The 18,478-nt window shown below is 49.4% G+C and overlaps 1 protein-coding gene across 4 annotated transcripts in view; it reads left to right on the top strand.

Moving 5' to 3' along the window:
• ITSN1 (intersectin 1) overlaps window positions 1–17,989 on the top strand; it is a 151,760-nt gene extending 133,771 nt beyond the window's left edge. For all 4 annotated transcript variants that reach the window (XM_045084537.1, XM_045084536.1, XM_045084538.1 and 1 more), the window contains 6 exons: window positions 2,348–2,560; window positions 3,468–3,589; window positions 4,663–4,745; window positions 5,055–5,138; window positions 5,904–6,077; window positions 7,850–17,989. In XM_045084537.1, the coding sequence (XP_044940472.1) occupies window positions 2,348–2,560; window positions 3,468–3,589; window positions 4,663–4,745; window positions 5,055–5,138; window positions 5,904–6,077; window positions 7,850–7,998 (825 nt within the window). In that variant the 3' untranslated portion in view covers window positions 7,999–17,989. The remainder of the gene's footprint in view (window positions 1–2,347; window positions 2,561–3,467; window positions 3,590–4,662; window positions 4,746–5,054; window positions 5,139–5,903; window positions 6,078–7,849) is intronic.
• The last annotated feature ends 489 nt before the right edge of the window (window positions 17,990–18,478 follow it).

Raw genomic sequence — 18,478 nt, 5'->3', positions numbered from 1 at the left:
TCCAGGGGCATTCATTGGTTGGTTGGCTCACTTATGCTTTCCTCCGTTGGTCCATCCAATGGACCTTTCTCGAACACCTGCTGGAGGACCTTAGCTCAGTACTAAACACCCAGGACAATGAGAATCAGTAAGATGTGACCTCTGCCTTCCCCCCATTCTACAGTTTTGGAGGAGGTGGGGGAGGGGAGCTAACCCAGGGTTCACCAGAAAATAGGATTGGGAAGGCAGAAGGAGGGTGCTGTGGGAACCAAGCGGGAGGAAGGGACAGTCACCGGGGCACGGTGGGGATTCAGAGAAGCATGGGGGAAGGAGGCACATGGCTACGTGTTGAAGGATGATGATGTCTGTCCAGGAAGGGATCGAGGGGGCGGGCCTCCCAGGGGAGGGCACATGGGGAGCCGAGCTGGGCATCTGTAGGGCAATAGATGAGAAGGCGTTATGGCAAGTGGAAGCCAGGGAAGCAAGCACAGAGGAGTGTAACTTGATCTGCAGGCGGCACACCTCGACAGCTTTCTGAACCGGGCAGCAGGACGTGGCCATGTGCTCTCTGGAAAGGGGTCCTTCCCCGAGTCTCGAAGGTGCCATCAGGCGGCTTCTGTCTCCAGGCCCAGATCCGGACTGGTCCCCGTGATTAAGTTTCAAATATACACCATCTTGGGCATTATTGGCCTCAGATGGAGAAACGTCAAGACCGTTCCCCATTCACGTATATGCAGTGTGAGCCTGGCCCCGCGGTGGCCCCGCTCTTGCATGAGGATGAACTAATGACTTCCTCTTCGTGTGACCCAGGCTGCCTTCTCTGGATCTGTTGTCTGTCCCCACATGGCTTAAACTCTCCTTTGGCCAGCAAAGGGGACCTCCAGACTCCTGTTCAGAGTACCAAAGGGGCAAGGACACCGTCTGAAGGCTCTCATGGGGGTGTCACCTTCAGTCTTCTGGGCTCAGAGACCCTCCTCCCTCCTTGGGCCCAAGAGTGGAGTGGGGCGGCCACTCTTCCTTATGTCTATAGGTCTCTAGTCACAAAGGTGCTGCTGATTTTTTGCCCCACGATGGAAGGGGATGGGGGACCACCAACATCTCTTGGGGGACACATGGTGTGAACCTTGTCTCCGCTGCACAAGTACCCTCCTTGGGAAGGTCTACAGGGTTCGTAGCTCCAGGGAGTATGGGCCTTGAAGGCTGCTGGGGGAGCCTCCCCCTGGGACCCGCGGGTGGGCAGGTGGGGCCTGTTAAGGTCTGACACTTGCTAGGATCATATCGCTGCTTGGGACAGCTGTGGCCTTTCCCTCCCTCAGTCTCTCCTCTGGCTACCAAGAAAGGGAGTCTTTATGGGCTCATTTTTCTGCCTCAGTCTCCCTCTGCCCCTTGCAAAACTGCTCACAGGAGATGGGAGAGTCCAGTGGGATGATAGAGCCGGCTTTCCGCAGCCCTAGGAGCCAACATCGAGATTCGGGAAGCAGCAAGAAGAGTCCCCTTCCCATTTTCAGGACGCGGGAGTTGGTTGAGATTCAATGCGTGCCGATGCTGTGTCCGCTTGCTTGCCTTTGAGGCGTCACTCAGCACCCCTAAGTTTTACAGTCACCCACGTGCTGGGGCCTGGACTCTAGCCACACCTGGGAAAGTAGGAGGTGTCCTCTAGAATCATACAGAGCAGTTTCTGCTTTCCAGAAGCTCAAGGACTGTGGGAGCCTGTGTAGGGTTGTCCCTGGAGCAGGTTCATGCCCTCGACTGGGACACAGCCCATACTTATCGAGGTGGGAGGGGCCCCAGAACTTTCTTCCTGCTTCCCATTTCCCAATCAATAAGAGGGAGAGGGGCCCCAATCACCCCAAGACCCTAGTGGATCCCGTGGGAGAAAGCAGTAGGAATTATACTCAAGGCTCATCTGGACCCTTGGAATCCACAGAATTGGGTCTTTGACTGATGCTGACTTTTTGGCTCTGAAAGGCACTGCCTGGGGAACCTGAGTGGCTCAGAGGGTTAAAGCCTCTGCCTTCGGCTCAGGTCATGATCTCAGAGTCCTGGGGTTGAGCCCTGCATTGGGCTCTCTGCTCAGCAGGGAGCCTGCTTCCCTTTCTCTCTCTCTGCCTGCCTCTCTGCTTACTTGTGATCTCTCTCTGTCAAATAAATAAATCAAGGGGGAAAAAAAAAAAGGGCACTGCCTGACCTCTTCAAGTCACTCCTGGACTTGAACCTCAGACACAAGCCTGCTGAGCCCAGCCTCAGATTCTGACAGGGTCTGGGCTTTCAGACTCAGAAAAAACAAAAATTTAAAAAAAAAAAAAAAAAAAAAAAAGGAGGCCTCACTTCATCATGTCTTCTTTGGGTTTTGTTTCTCCTTTCTCAGCAACTTGTGTTCAACTCAGTGACCAACTGCTTGGGGCCCCGCAAGTTTCTGCACAGCGGGAAGCTCTACAAGGCCAAGAGCAACAAGGAGCTGTACGGCTTCCTCTTCAACGACTTCCTCCTGCTGACCCAGATCATAAAACCCCTGGGCTCTTCCGGCTCCGACAAGGTCTTCAGTCCCAAATCTCACCTGCTGTATAAAATGTACAAAACAGTAAGTTCGAGTCCCAGTTGCAACATCGGGGCTGCCGCTTGGGGCAGCAGAAAGTTCCTGAAAGGTCTCAGTCTTCGCAGGGTTTGGGGGCTGCAGCACAGAGGCAAAGGCAAAGGGGTGAGCCAGGATTTAGGGTGACCAAGCACTCGCAGAAGAGGAACGATGTTCAACTCGACCAATGAAATATCTATTAGCTTCCAAGTGGCCACCACGGTGGGTCCCTAGGTGAAGGCACTTGGGCTGGCAGGTCTCAAGGTCATTCCCAGACCCGCCTCCAAACCTCTCCGTGTAGCTTGGAAGGAACATCTGTGCCCCTCACCCTTTCCAGCAAAAGCCGATCCAAACAGTCAGCGTGTGGAGAAAGTCCCTCTGCTGTTTATTAGGTCTGCTCTGATGTACACAGCTGTGTTTCTGTGTCTTTGTGTCACAGGGTACCGTTTTCCTAAATTTGTCTGCGTGGGCGTGTTTTTACAGGAGAATTTTCTCTGAAGCGGCAGTTAGCCTGATTGTGGGGAAAAGAACAACGTACCTATGGGGATCTTCACTAGCAACTTTGTAGGAAAATCTTTGGAGGGAGTTGGCAGGTGGTGAAGTTAGGGAGACTGTTTGCTGATTAGAATTTGCTAAGGCCAAAACAGACCGGTCAAGTCTTCTTCTGAAGGACCTAAAAAAAACCCCCTGCAAAATGGAGGAGGCAAAAATACCTACATATGGTTTGTAATACATGAGGTTGATATTAATACAAAATCATTCCAGTAGAGTTGACTGGAACACGCGCACACGCGTGCACGCACACGCAACACGGTTTAATTTACTGGAACGCGTGCACGTAAGCTCACACGCGCTCATCGTTCACTGAAACAGAGTCCCAGTCTGGTTGTATAATGCCTGGTGTATTGCTTTTCAGCCTATTTTCCTGAATGAGGTTCTAGTAAAACTGCCCACGGACCCTTCTGGAGATGAGCCCATCTTCCACATTTCCCACATCGACCGCGTCTACACCCTCCGAGCCGAAAGCATAAATGAAAGGTAAGACCTGCTACCTCCCAGGTCCTGGGTGCCCAGGGCCCCACCAGGGGCAGGATGCACGTAGGACATTTAATGAATCAGCAGGTCCCAACATTTCTTGACTTGTAGTAACTGCTGTCTGGAGGGACAGGAGGAAGATCTTAATAATCCTTGTCTCTAGAGCCTCTCAAAAGTTTAACACGTGGCGTGGATTTTTTAAAAAATAAAACAAATTGAAACTAATTTTGCTTGCGAATTTCTTTGAAAGACATTTTCATCATTCTCTGAGTTCACGTTTCCCAAGGTTTCCCAGCTGCCAGAAGCCAAGAGGAAGGCAATCTGGGGATCAGCCCCGACCTCAGCTGGCTCACTTGGGCAGATGTTCTGGATCCCAGAGCACGGGGGTATTTTGCTTCAATTGCGTATTCAAGACTCAGCCCTAGAGCCAAATGAAATAGATCTTTTCTGGAGGGTGAACTTGACACAAGGCCAACAACATTCCAAAGAACATTTGTGCCAAGCAAGAAAATTGGCCAAAGTTATGGTGCAGATGGGTCTTTGAAAAATGAAGGAGAAAACGTTATGCCCAAGTGCTTCTCCCAGAGTGTGTTTGCTTTTCCATGTAAAGTGCTTCCCTCTCTGGGAAACGGTTTTGTCCTTCCTTTGGATGGTTTTGTGAGAGACCCTTCTGGCCATCTTTGGGTGGGCAAATGCGGGATGCTTTTCTTTTTTCTTTCTTTCTTTCTTTCTTTTTTTTTAAGATTTTATTTATTTATTTGATAGAGATCACAAGTAGGCAGAGAGACAGGCAGAGAGAGAGGATGAAGCAGGCTCCCTGCTGAGCAAAGAGCCCGGTGCGGGGCTCGATCCCAGGACTCTGGGACAATCATCTGAGCAGAAGGCAGAGGCTCTAACCCACTGAGCCACCCAGGCGCCCCCCGGGATGCTTTTCAATAAGGGAGGGGGAGGTGTATGCCAACATCTCTGGGACAGCACCTCTCTTCCCAGGGCACTAAAGCCAAGGCAGGTCGAGTACATCAATAAAAATGTTACTCATCCCTGTTTGGCACTTTTCTGTCTTTTTTCTTCCCAAGGACGGCCTGGGTGCAGAAAATCAAGGCTGCTTCAGAACTCTATATAGAGACTGAGAAAAAGAAACGGGAGAAGGCGTACCTGGGTAGGCATCGCTCAGCGGCAGGGTCCCCGCGTCCTGCCAAGCTGGGACACTGAAGGTTGGGCCCAGGGCGTCCTCGGAGCTGGAAAGATGGGCCTGGAGGGGGCCGGGGGGGGGGGCTGAGAAAGGGTGGAAGTCGGGGAGAGGGAGGGTGGGGTGCCGGATGAGGGCGGAGCGTACGTTCCGAGAGCCAGGAAGCCAGCCGTAAGGGGAAGATGGGGGGAGGCAGCTACGTGAAACCGACCTGGGGCAAACAGGGGTGGGGGGCGCGTCTCCCTGAAGCCTCTTACCTTCCCCTTCCTGCCGTCACAGTCCGCTCCCAAAGGGCCACAGGTATCGGAAGGCTGATGGTGAATGTTGTTGAAGGCATTGAGCTGAAGCCCTGTCGGTCACACGGTAAGGACCCCGAAGTCCCTCCAGCACGGGGTGGTGGCGAAGCCTTTCCTGTAAGCCCCCCGGCCAGCGTGGCGTCAAACGAGCTATTTCCATGACCCTAAATTTCCTTCCAGAACTGGTCTTTCTAACACTTGTTGAAAACCTAGGGTGGTTTTCCTTTTTTTTTTTTTTTTTTTCTTAATTTAATCCTTCCCACCGTTTTGCTTTTCGGAGAGATCTGAGCGGTTGCCCTTTCACCTTGGGTGTGACGCAACCTAAGCTTCTAGCAAGGAGACTGGAAAGGCCTAGATTTAAAGTCCGTTCATCTAATGATTTAAGTGTTATAAATATTTAAGTATCATGGTTTAAGTGTGATGCTGAATGGTGGCAGTTTTCACTCAGATTTTTAAAATTTTTAAAAAAAATTTTTAAAAAATTAAAAAAAAGATATTATTTATTTATTTGAGAGAGAGAGTGAGAGAGTGAGTGGGGCGGGGGGAGGCAGAGGGAGAAGCAGACCCCCCACTGAGTGGGGAGCCCAACGAGGGGCTTGATCCCAGGACCTCGGGATCATGACCTGAGCTGAAGGCCGATGCTTTACCGACTGAGCCCCCCAGGCAGCCCCAGATTCTCCATTTTATGTCATTTCTCACATGTGGCAATGGGAGGGGATAAAAATGAGGGGCGTGGAGGGAAGCTGCTGCCCACCGCGGCGAGGACCCTGCCCTGCCACGCCCAGGAGAGCCTGCAACCAGGTGTGAGTCCAGCAGACTCTGTCCACTCTAGGAAAGAGTAACCCGTACTGTGAGGTGACCATGGGCTCCCAGTGTCACATCACCAAGACCATCCAGGACACTCTGAATCCCAAGTGGAATTCCAACTGCCAGTTCTTCATCAAAGACCTGGAGCAGGAAGTCCTGTGTATCACCGTGTTTGAGAGGGACCAGTTCTCTCCAGACGGTGAGTAGAGAATGGCCCCCTGCGGTGTCCGCCTTCCTTCCCTGTCACTCAGCTTTTGTGGGGAAATTGCTTTCTAGCTGGGAACTTGGTGCACAGAATTTTTTGGGCTTCCCTCCAGAGAGATGAGGTTGGCATAAGACAAGACTCAGCCTCTTCTAGAAAGGGGTCTTCACGGATGCTGCGGCATCTCAGAGAAGGTAGACGAAGCGTGCGTGGTCCAGAGTGGTCCAGCCACCCTAGAGAAAGACTATGGTCCCATGTTTCTCCAAAGCTAGAGACTACAACAAAGGTTATCCCCCAAAGTCTCAGCCCAGACCTTGAGTTCTTCTCCAAAAGCCACAGTGACAATGGATAAAGGGGTTAGTCGAGCCAGAAGAACGTCAGCTCACAACAGGTGTGGTAAGAATCAGCCGGTGCCCTTTGGGCGACATGTCTGGTTAATCAAAGGGTTGGAATCACCATTTCTCACGTCTGGGCTCCTACTGTGTTTCACTGTCAGTTTTTATTCTGGTAAGTGAAGGTTTGAGACTGGATGTTGTTACGGTTGTTTTAAATAGTGAAGTATCATGACACAGTGTTCATTCCACTAGGGCATAAATTGAAAATCCTAGTGTTGTTCTTACATTGGAGATTATTTCCATGAAATGAACATAGGGACAAAATAAAGCTGTATCTGTCCCCCCAGGGAAAAAAAAAATCCCACATCTTTTAAAGATTTTTTTTAAAGCTTATTTTTTAATTTTTAGCAATCTCTCTACCCAACAGGGGGCTCAAACTCATGATTCCAAGATCAAGAGTCACACGCTCTTTCCACTGAGCCAGCCAGGCACCCCCAATGCCCACATTTTATTTTATTTTTTAAAGATTTTTTAAAATGTATTCATTTGGGTGGGGGGAACACAAGTGAGGGGGAGGGGCAGAGGGGAAGGGAGAAGCATGTTCCCCACTGAGAAGGAAGCCCAGTGTGGGGCTCTATCCCAGGACCCTGGGATCATGACCCGAGCCGAAGGCAGACACTTAACCGACTGAGCCACCCAGACGTCTGGGATTCCCACATTTTAAATGGGACCGTGAAATAAGGCTGTTTCCAGTACGGGGCATACATAGTATATTCCAATAAGGAATTCCTCAATGAATAGATGAGGAATAAATTATGGTCTGGAGGACCATTTCACACCATCCTGTAATTGCCTAGCATTTCAAACGTATTCAAACATACTCACATCTGCTCTCCTACTGATGCTCCGTATTTGACGAAAAGCGATGCCGAGAGCGCCCAGCCTGCAGCCTCCTCTCCCACACCCCCCCATTTGCTCTCTGGCTCGTGCAGGGGCACAGGAAGGACCAGCCCTCGCTCACCATCCTTGACGTTTCTGAAAAGGGTGTGACATCACGAATGTGCCTTCTGAACCCACAGAGACACTACTTTCCAATCTTTGTCCTGCTGATAGGACGTCCAATGTTGCATTGCCTCCTGGGAAGCTTATAGCCCTTTGGAGGTGCCCAGGTGTGGGGAAAGGCATAGTCTCCGTTTTTACCTACTTCTAGGCTCAACTTTGTCCCCACCCTGGTGTCCTTTTTTTCTTTCTTTTTCTTGTACTCCACTTAAAAATTATGCTCTGTCATTGTAGTTCATGGATTCCTGTAAATGGACCTACTTCTCCTTTGGAAGAGGGGAGAGTGTGTCAGTTCGCTGAGAAATTCCTAATGCCTTCCGTGCCTTGACGTAAAGGAATTCTCTCTTTGAGCACGGTGTTTTTTTCTCCTTGCAGATTTTTTGGGTCGGACAGAGATCCGTGTGGCCGACATCAAGAAGGACCAGGGTTCCAAGGGCCCAGTTACAAAGTGTCTCCTGCTGCACGAAGTTCCCACAGGAGAGATTGTGGTCCGCTTGGACCTACAGTTGTTTGATGAGCCATAGGGAGTGGGCCCAGCATGGTGCTTGGCCGACTTCCAGCCCGCGGCGGCAGGTGCAATCTGGAAATGGTGTGGCTTCCCTAAAACCACCGTTTGACATTCAGCCACAGGGCAAAGGGACAGTGAAGACAGGCCCCTCAAAACTTCTAGGAATAGTTCTTGACAATCTTTCCCCGCACCCCAAACAATTTCCCATTTTATGGGAAACAAAAACAAAATGTCTTCCTTTGTCCTCACTGCTGGTCTCATCGTGGCTTCTAGGAGCTTTGAAATCCCAGAGCCCCCAGCTAGATACGGTTGGGAGTTCGGCCCATCCCTGGGCCTGAGGTGTGGGTCTGGTTACTGTACAATAGATTTATAAATGCAATGTCTGTATTTTTGGAGAACTCATGTAACGCTCCTATTTCTTATCTCCACCGGTCCCTGAATAGGCCCGTTGATCTACAACGCCTGGTCCTTTGTGTATTTAGAAATTATTATGAAGGTCCTGTGGCTGCCCCAGAGTCTCGTTTCCCCGCTGGGACCTTGTTTGAAATGCTGCCCTGAATACGATCACTCGGGGAGATGGTCTCCTGATCAGAGAGCGTGCTAGCTCTTTGAAAAGCTGGTCCATGGACGATTCTAGCAGGTGCACTGTTAGAGCCATTCCAGTCCCCTCCAGGTCTTTTATTGATAGATGTCAATGAAAACTATCACTAGCTACTATCAGGTGATTCCACTTTGATTTCCAGCACGTTTGGAAGATGGCTAAGGAGGCGTGTTATCTACAAAGTTCGACTCTGCTGGATTAGATCACCGCAGGTCCTCTGAAAGGCTTCTTTACGATGCCACTGGGTCCTGGTTGCCAGCCCAGCTGGAAAGTTCTCTTTGGCTTGGAGATCCTGTGGTGTTTCATGAGAAGAGTAATCGCCGCTGACCAGCTCGGAGCCTGTTTTTGCGGGAGTGTGCTGAATCCTGGTTGTCATGGGGAATTCCAGCAGCCGTCTTTGCTATGTTCCCAAGAAAGACGTCCCCAAGACGCGAAGAAGAAAAGTGACAATCCGGAAGTGGGGTGGAGGAAGGTGAAGGAACTTTGTTATGTGGTGTGGGGAGAAGCTCGAGGAGCACCCAAGCCTCACAGATCAAGGGAGGAAGACCCAAGACTCTCTCCCCTCCTCTCCCACACACAACCAATCTCTCAGTAATGGAAATACATGTGCTTGTTGCCAGAGTCGGGAGTGTATGACCATGTGCCAAACTGTTTGGTTTGAGTTCTTTGATTTTTTTCCCCCTTCAATGCCAGGAGATAGGCTGGTTAACTAGATAATAGCTTGATTTGCTAATGAAGAGTGTGGGTTGTATTTTGTTCGCATGTGAATGTCCTCCTAATCCCAGTGTGTCGTGGTCATGAAATGTTCTTTGCATGTTCTCTTGGTACTGGAGTCTAGCTTTCCTGTGTTAGATGGTGTTCTCTTTGACTGTAGGTTTTTAGAATTTAACTAGGGTCGTAGAAGTGCTTTATAAAGGGTAGCGTCAACATAGTGGCCGACTCTCCACTTTGCTGGGAATGGAATGCATAGTGTCGTAATTTCCCATAAGAGCCCTGTCATATTCCAAGCAATTTTTAATAGTGTGTGTGTTAGAGAGGGCAACAAAGTTTACATTTCATACTTTTAAGAAACACTTTATTATTTATTTATTGAAGATAGTGTAGAATTTTGTATCGAGAACAACAGACAAGTATTTTTTAAAAACAAACAGACACACCCTTTAGCTAGCAACTTTCAACTGAGCCCTGTTAGAGACCAAGTTTAACTTCAGGCATGGGTTTGTTTACCACTCCCCGGAAGAAAATACAGTTAGACCACTTTAAGTTTATATTTTCTGACCGTTGTTAAGAAACTGTGTGAAATTAAATCTATAAGTAGACACACAACTCACGCTTTCCTATTTCTGTAACTAATTCAATTTGTTCAGTGTATTTATGAAGGACATGTTCTATGGTAGAGACAAAATGTACGTGATGGGTAAAATGGGGTAGTTTTGGATAACCATTCCCATCCCTTTCCTTCTGGTTGGGGAGGCCTTTCCTTCATTGGCTCTCTTCGTGTGTCATGCCGGTCATTGCTGTTTAGGCAGGTAGGATGTGACGTGAACAGTGACAAGCATCTTGTAACCCTTTTAGGTCTGCGAGGTCACCCACTCCCAGCATCCCATGATCGGAATTCATGTAGCATGAAAACACAGTCTGTGACTCTTTTTCCCAAGTGACTCTATTAAGCATCCCTGAGATGTTCCTCCAGGGTAGTAATTACGGATTAGTGTCCTTGTCCTCTCTGGTGTAATCTGGATGGCGACCGGACCTACCTAGGGATAAGTTAACCTGGTCCTCAGATCCAGCTGTGACTCATTAGTCATACTGGTGGGGGGACAGAGACAAGTAGGCAGCGCCCGGGGTCTCTTTGACCTCTATCCCTCACTTCTGCCTTTTTGGCCACCTGGGCTCTGTTCCCTAGAGATGATGTCTCTTTCCAAGAAGCGATCTGTTTCCTAGCTCTGTGCTTCCAAATGCAGGGTGTCTGTAGGCCACTGTATCCTGGCATCCTGTTCCCAGGCCTCCAGACGCCCTGCAAGCTTCCCTTCTTCTCTGAGCTGCACTGACCTCCTCTAGCCCAGCAAGGGGCTTTTCTGCTCACAGGCTATGTGCTGAGCTCAGGAGCCTGCGGACTGGGGCTTTTCATAGACTAGCTCTCTTGAAGGGACAGACCATAGCCAGTCCCTCTGGGGCAGGGTGTCTCTGGCTGATACTGTGTTTCCTGGCAGACAGACAGGCGGCAGCATGTCTTGGAACCAGGTTCTGCTGTAACCAGGAGAGCCTGGAGGGTTGTCCATTCAGACCCCAGGCTCGCCTGACTCTGGAAAGGGGACTCTTCTAGGCGAGGGTCATCAGGGATGACCCTTGGGGCCAAGGGACAAGGCTGGAGTCCCCGGGGAAGGGTGAATGCGGGTCTGCCACCCAAGGCCAGGCAGTCTCTCTGGGAGCTGTCTCTCTGGGAGCTGGCTGGTGCATTCATAAGCCACTGACCATACAGTGTGGGAACATTCTAGAAATCAGTGGGGTTGGAGGACAAGGGCCGAATGGATGGGGTGCTTCTGGTTTTATCAGAAAGGTTGGAGATTTGGGAGTTTATTTTAGAGTTTACCACACCGCTTGGTAGGAGAAAAAGCCTTCTCTATCTCTTCTCCAAATAGTTTCTTCGAGCTGGGGGGACCTTTTGATTCATAGAAGAAAATTTGTTTCTGTGCTTAACAACTTGAAGAATTTCTGCTGGAAACTGCTAGTGGGTTTTTTTTTTTTTTTTTATGTTATTTCACGTGCTCTCTTGCCTTTTATTTTATGTTGCCTGCCTTCTCTTTCCGAGGGTGGAGATGAACGTTCCTGCAGACAGGAGCACTGTGGAATGGATGCCGGCACAGTCTAGAGGAAGCAGGGTCATTCCCAGCGTGAGGTGAATGTGAGGTTGGCCGAGGGTCTGCTCACTCCAGGTGGGCCTGCTCTCTAAGTTAGAGCCTCCTGGGCCGGAAGGTGAGGTGAGGGAAACTGGGGATCCCGGATGTTCCTTCTTTGTTTCCAGTATAGGAACTTGAGTTCCTACTAGGGAAGAGCATAGTTGGTGGTACCAGAAGCCAGTGACGAAGTGAAGCCCTCAGACGCTGTGTTCGGAGCTACCCTATGAGGTATTCGGTCAAAGTCACACCTGGAAGGTGTCACCACCTTCTCTTCCTGCCCTGAGGTGCTGACATGCCTCTTCCTGTGGGGAAGTTGGGTCAGCAGCCAACACTCTCCTGGCAGTGCCCTGAGTCATGCCTTGTGCGGGCTGTTTCATATCCTATAAATCAAGTTGGCCTGTTGATTGTACTTGGAAAATGGCTGTTTATTTGAGTGAGAGGAAAGGTAGAACTTTCCTTTTATGGCGACAGATCCAGGATGTGTTTGTAGGTCATGGAGCTCAATTAAGGTACATCACCTGATGTCTGCAGGAGCTAGGATATCTTCCTGATAAGCATGGAAATCTTCCTCCAAGGGAAGGCTAGAAACGTCTAACAGGTCTCTCTCGGGAGGATTGAAACCCAGATTCCCCCACGTTGGAAGGTCTTAGCTCTGGGTTGTGATCTCTTAGTAGCAATGCTAGTAGCATACTATTCGGATTCGGGAAGTCCCCATGCTGTTCCAGGCCTCTGTCTTAGGGGACTGGGAGGTGGACTAGAGAGGTTTGCCTCTGTGGTATCTGTGGTCTAGTTGTGGATCTGATGTTATGTTATTTAAATGACACCCAGTGCTTGTAAAAATTCATCTCCACCTCTAAATAATTGCATCAGTGACAGGCAGATCAGTTCCTCCATGTAGAGGAACCCTCTTGCTCTGACTTTTGGGGACCCCATGTGTGGTTATTGTATTTCAGGGCAAATCTGCCCCTACTGTATGTCAGGGGTTTTGTGAGTTTGTTTTTAATAGGATTCCGTTCTACTTTCTATACCAGCTTCTAGTGTTACTGTCATTTGAATAGTGTGACTATTTTAGTATTCAAAGCCCACCAAGTAAAACTGTTCAGAAGTGGGCTCGTTTGGTCAACCTTGAAAAAAAAAAATGGAGCGTTTCTCTGCTCTTTCCTGAGAACTAACCAGTAACCAGGGTTTCTTTTTACTCAGTGGGAGGAGTAGAGATTTTTTTCTCCTAGGAACACTGGTTTTGTACTTTCATCCTTTAAAAAAATAACATTCCTGTGTGGCTGAGTTTCTAAAGCTCTGTTTCTCTGCATTTCGCCTCTTATGCTCAAATGGCTTGCTTCCTCCTGTTTCTCTATCTAAAAAGAAGGGGGGCCCTCGGGATGAGCGTCATCCGGGGAACCGGAGAAGGTGGGGAGGCTCGGCGGAGTCTGGGGGAGGAGCCCGCGGCTTCCCTTCTCCCCACTGTCGCCGCCAGGGGGCGATCTCCCTCCTGGAAACCGGCGGGTCGCGCGGGGGGCTCCCGGGTTCTGGCTCCACGGGCTGTGGAGTAAATCCCGGGGCCAGACCGAGGGTGGTGAGAAGAGGGCAAGAGTTGGTGGCAGGCGTGGGCAGGGGTCTCAGCGCCCCCGGGGTACCTGGTGACCCTTTGCCGCTCCGTGGTGCCGGGGCTGGTCGTGGGGTGGGGGGAGGCCTTCAGCTTTCGCATCTGCTTTGTGAAAGTCCCTGAGACTCGGCTCCCCGGGGGTCTCGGGTGGCAGTTGGAGGCCCCCCGCCCCCCCCCCGTCCCCCCAAGGAGGCGTCCTCTCCCACGAAGGTTCTAGGAGTCAGGTCTTTACTGGGACTGGAGAACAGTCTCTCCAGGAGACCAGGACTTCCTGGAATTCAGACGCAGAGCACTGGTGGGGGACACAGAAGCTCACTGTGCGGGGTGTGTACGGGGTGTGTGTGTGAGTGCATGAGTGTGTGTGAATGTGTGGTATACGTGCGGCAGTGTCTGTGGTGTATGATGTGTGTGTGTGTGTGTGGTCTGTGGTATATGTGGTATGTGTGTGAGTCTGTGGGGTGTGTGTGGTGTGTGAGGAGAGTATGAGCGTGAGTGTGTGACAGTATCGGTAGTGTGAGTGTGTGGTGTGTGACGGTGTGTGGTGTGTGTGTGTGAGAGGGCTGTGTGTGGTCTGCGAGAGGAGAGTATGAGCGTGAGTGTGTGGTGTGTGTAAATGTATATGGTATGTATGTGAGAGGGTGTGTGGTTTGTTGCGAGTGTGTGTAGGAGTGTGTGGTGTGTGAGAGTATGAGTGTGTTTGGTGTGTGAGTGTGTGGTACGTGAGAGGATAGCATGAGTGTGAGACTGTGGTGTGTGTGAGGTGTGCTCTGTGTGTGCGCGTGGTGTGTGAGACGGTGTGTGAATGTGTGTGCTGTGTGTGATCTGTGTGTGTGGTGTGCATGCGATACATAGGTGGGGTGTGTGTGTGTCACTAGGAGAAATGAAGATACGTGGATTGAACAAGGGAACAGATGGGTCCGACAGTCCGTCGGCGCATTCAGGCCCCATGAAAAATACAACATGAAAATCTGAAGCCCCTTATTGAAAATTATGACGAATTTGGAGGCGGTGACAGCAGAGAATTAAACTAAGCGTGGGCCCTTCTAAGCACACAGTCCCCCGCGATGGCATAGATCACACCCCCAGGAAGCTGGCCCTGGGCCCGCTGGGTTTTCAGTTGGTCTTGGAGCGGGTGCGGCTTTGTCTTCTGTCTTCTTTGGAAAGTCTCCTGGCAGGTTGTGGGGAGCTGGGTGCCAGTGCTTTTGAAAATGTCTGCTTTAATTTCACAGAAGCACAGATGGTCTAGGCTAATCAGAGGGTACAAGACCCGAGCCCCTCGGTGACAGCTGCGCCCCAAGGGCCAGAAAGGGAGTCACCTGTCCATCTCTTGGCCCAGTCTGCGAGGGCCTGCCACAAGGTGCCCAGAGGCCTAAGAGCCTCTAACCCACTGATTTGAAATGAAATCCTTCCTTTTGATCTTCAGTTGGCCACTGAGGACTTTTCTCCCCTTTTCTAGTAGGACAGAGAGGCTTTCTGAGCCTCTGCCTTCAAAGGACCATCCAGGGGAGAGTCAGGAGAAGCAGGGAGGCCAGGGGGAAGGGCTCATGTCCCTTCCCCAGGGACTGGACGCTGCTTGGTCCAAGGCCATCTCTTGGAGAGAGAGCTGCAGGGTCCCGGGCAACTTCCAGTCAGGGCTTCCCGGCTGGGTCGCATGGATAGTTTTGGAGCCTGGAGAGGTCAGGAAAGAGGAGAAAACCCACTGTGTGACAGCCTCAAGTTGTAGAAACTTCTTGAGGCGGACGATCTTGGACTCGATCCTCCCGCCATGCACCTGCTGTGAGTTTCTTTCACAAAGCAGCTTTTCGCTTCTTTGTCTTGCACTGGGTCCGACCCTCCAAAACCTTTGTGGTTCTGCTGGTTCTTGTCAAATCAGTCTAATTTCTACACACACAGAGCAATAATCCTCTCTGTTTCCCAGTTCTGTCCTGGGATTAGAAAGCTTGCTAAGTAAAAATGTTGACAGAAAGTTGCACAGACATTGCAAATTCATCATTGTGGAAGTGACTGCCTCGCTTTGAAGGAAATAGCAAATTCTAGCTTTGTTTCGCCACGTACTGCAGTCTTCCACGTTCCTGAAAGCTCGGAAAATATCTCCCGGAGGCATTGACTTAGCATTGTGCTGGCATCATATTTCTCGAACGAACGTGTTGATGGGCATTTTACCAATCAGCGTCCTTCAAACGTTATTGCTAGATAGTCACGTGTCAGAAGGCAGATATGCTGGCAGGATCTTTGATAATGATATTTATTTGTACACATGCATTTAAAACACACATTGCCAATAGTCCAAGTGTCTTTGAACTGTGAAGCCAACTTCAGGTGATGTCAGCTGAAACCCAGCTATCTGAAGTCCAAAACCTCCTGGCCCCCTCCTCCCCACTCTGCGTAGATCGGGAAGTTGGCAAGCATGTAACTCATGTTGTATTGCCTTAGCTACATTAGCTTTGTACCCTCACATCTACAGGTGGTCAGCGTATGTGTAAATACATGTATATACGTGAGAAATCTACAACAACAACAACAACAAAATGTCCTGTGTATGATAATCGGCTCTTGGCATCTGGTTTTCTGCATTTGGTAGTTTCTGGCTAAGAAAAATGCAGAATTCCACCACATAATATGAAAAAGTTATGCTCCTAAAAAGGTTTGTCTTGAAATCTCTGCTGTGTGTTTTTGGGAATGTCCTTAACTAAATGTACATATGGTATGGAAGAGGCTATGCCGGTCAATGTTGCATAAACTAACACAGATTCTGTAGTCGAAATATTTAACTTGTTATTGTAAAATGTGATTTGTCATTGAGAGATTATTTTTCTGTATGTATATGAGAGTATTTTAGGAATCTAATTTAAGTGCATAGAACTATAGAAAAAAAAAAAAAAAACCTATTCCAGGAGTAGAAAATGCTTAATCAGATTACTTGGGTTCAGCCCAACTAAATTTCTTATATTCAAAAGAAAATATGAATTGCATATGTTAGATATTCAAAGAAGTCATTTTTGGGGACAGAGAATATGATTAATGGAAGTGAAAGGGGTGGTGTGAAAAAATGACAAGCATCCTTTAGCTACGACCTCAGATGGGACCTTGGTGTTTCATTAAAAACTGATTTGAGCAGGTAACATTCTGGAGGGCTTTGTATCAGGAAGTGACAAGAGGACTGAGAGCCTGTTTCCCATCAGATCCATGTACTACAGAGGCTTCTAGAAGTTCTGGAAGTTTGGTCAGGTATTCAAGACTGAACCAAACACCCTTCTAGAGAGTTCAGAACATGAAGGGAGGTGCCCTGCCCCTGGCTTCCAGATCACCCTTTACAGCTCTCTTTCTGGATAGATTGCACATATCCCTTTGGTGTTCGTGTTTTCAGTGAAATTTCCTGGGGCATCTTCACCATCTCCACCTGTTGCATAGCTGGGTGGGTTGGAGAATGAAGCGTGCACAGCAGCCTCCTTACGTGCCTGTGTCCCTCACGGAGATCCCAGGGGCAAGAGGCCTTCCTTACCTTCCCAGAAAAGGATCAGAAGTCCAGGCTGATTCTAGGGGACAGACTGGCCACCAGGAATGTCCCTGCAGGCCCCCTGTGGAAAGATGGGAGTACATGGTCCCATGAAACTCAATGTCTAAACCCCCGAGAGACATATTCGGTAGTCATTTCTGGAGGTGGCTGGACTTCCCTGATCGGAAGTGATGCAGTGGAGACAATAGCTAGTTTCTGGGAAGATGGGGCCCTGCGTCTGGGTCCCTGCCATGGAGAGTGTAGGGCTGTGTGTGTGGGGTGTGAGCTTGGGTTTTCAAGAGGTCTTTCAGCAGTTAGCTGTGTGCTTCTTGATGCTGCTAGCCGACGGTTGGAGTCCCTTATTGATAAGCCTGAAGACTGGGGGACACTGGAGTCCACGGGATTTCCTAGACTTCAGGGGGTGCTGATTCTGGAATCTGTGAGTCATAGAAGGAAACTGCAAATCACCGTGAGGAACTATGTGGATGTAAGTGACTCTGGTCCCAAAGATGGAGCCATTCAGAGATCTTGTTCAAACTCGGCCTGAGGAGCCCAATCCCAGGCCAGCCAGCAGAACCAGATGAGCTCTGGTCCATTCTGCCCAGCACGGGGGCTGACCCTCCTCAGCACCACGCCCTCTTGGCTGGGGCAGCAATAGGGCTGTGAGTGGGAACGAGTCAGTCAGTCAGTACCTTTCAGGCCCTAGTTGTCTTGAAAACTTGGGGGACAGGAGAAGCCAGAGCATGAAGGTCCTGCCCAGCAGTGCTTACAAGCCACTCTGGTTAGCCTTTACCTGTTTGGAAAAGAATGTATCAGTCTGAATGAGTCCCTTGTGTTTCCAGTGACAAATGGGTCATAGTGCTGGTGGCATGTCGCTCCCCTCACAACCCTTCCCTGGTAGGGGTGGGGGTGGAGGTGAGACCAGTCCCCCCCCACCCCGCCATGGATGTCCTGTTGACTGTAATATACTTCTGTTGCCAAATAATGGTACTATTTAACTTTCCATGGAAGGGAGACTATATTGTCTGATATGTAATGTCTATGGAGTTCTAAACATTATTAGACTCTATCATAAATTGTAGAATTATGTGTATCTGTCTAAGGTTTGATGAAGCAGGGCCAAAACACGAGGTCGCTTTTTTCGTTTGTTGAAAAGAAGATGAGGTTATTTCTGCTATTTGAGTGTCCCTTCGGCACCTTATTGTGTATGCAATGTTCAATTTTGCCGACTCAGCCTATGGTAACTGATTTTTTTCCCTTAAACCAGTAGCGACATCGGTACAGTTTGCTATTCCTGTGTATCTTGAACCTAAAAAGAACAATCTCTTCAAAACAGCTCTGTGTTCATTTTGACCTGGATGGTTTAAATTCACATGGTTCATGAATAAAGTGAGAAAGCCAACCCTGTCACGGTGGATTATTTTGGGTTCTTTCGGTCCCACCTCCTTTCTGAGCAGACAGGAAGCAGATAGCTTTGCAAATGGCTTCTCTTCCGGTGCTCTTCTTTCTCCTACGGATAAGGTAGTCGTGGAAAGAAAGCCAAACTTAAAACCAAACTAAACCAACGAGCCTTCCTATGCTTTCTTCAGACAGATGTTAGTGCCAAGTAGAACTCGATTTCCCAGTACTGAGTACTTCTGAGAATTTGAGAAATCGGTGAGGTGTGGGGGAAGAAACACCGGGGGTGCGGACAGGGGAGCAGAAAGCTAGGATTGTCTTACGAAGGCATTCAGAGTATTACTCTGGCTTTCCGTGAAGTTTCCTACACCAACAGCTCTGTGTTCAGAGCCTTGAGTTTTAGCTCTGGGCACCATTAGCAAACCCAATACTGAATTTTGTTGTTATCTGAATTTTAGGGAATGATTTATAGCATTTTCTTCTGATCTGGTTTTAAGG

This window comes from Mustela putorius, unplaced genomic scaffold (assembly GCF_011764305.1).
Source record: "Mustela putorius furo isolate JIRA1106 unplaced genomic scaffold, ASM1176430v1.1 tig00000765_pilon_pilon_pilon, whole genome shotgun sequence".
In the NCBI taxonomy this organism is placed as follows: domain Eukaryota; kingdom Metazoa; phylum Chordata; class Mammalia; order Carnivora; family Mustelidae; genus Mustela; species Mustela putorius.
The sequence above is the reverse complement of the archived record's forward strand: the minus strand, read 5'-3'. Positions and strand labels throughout refer to the sequence as shown.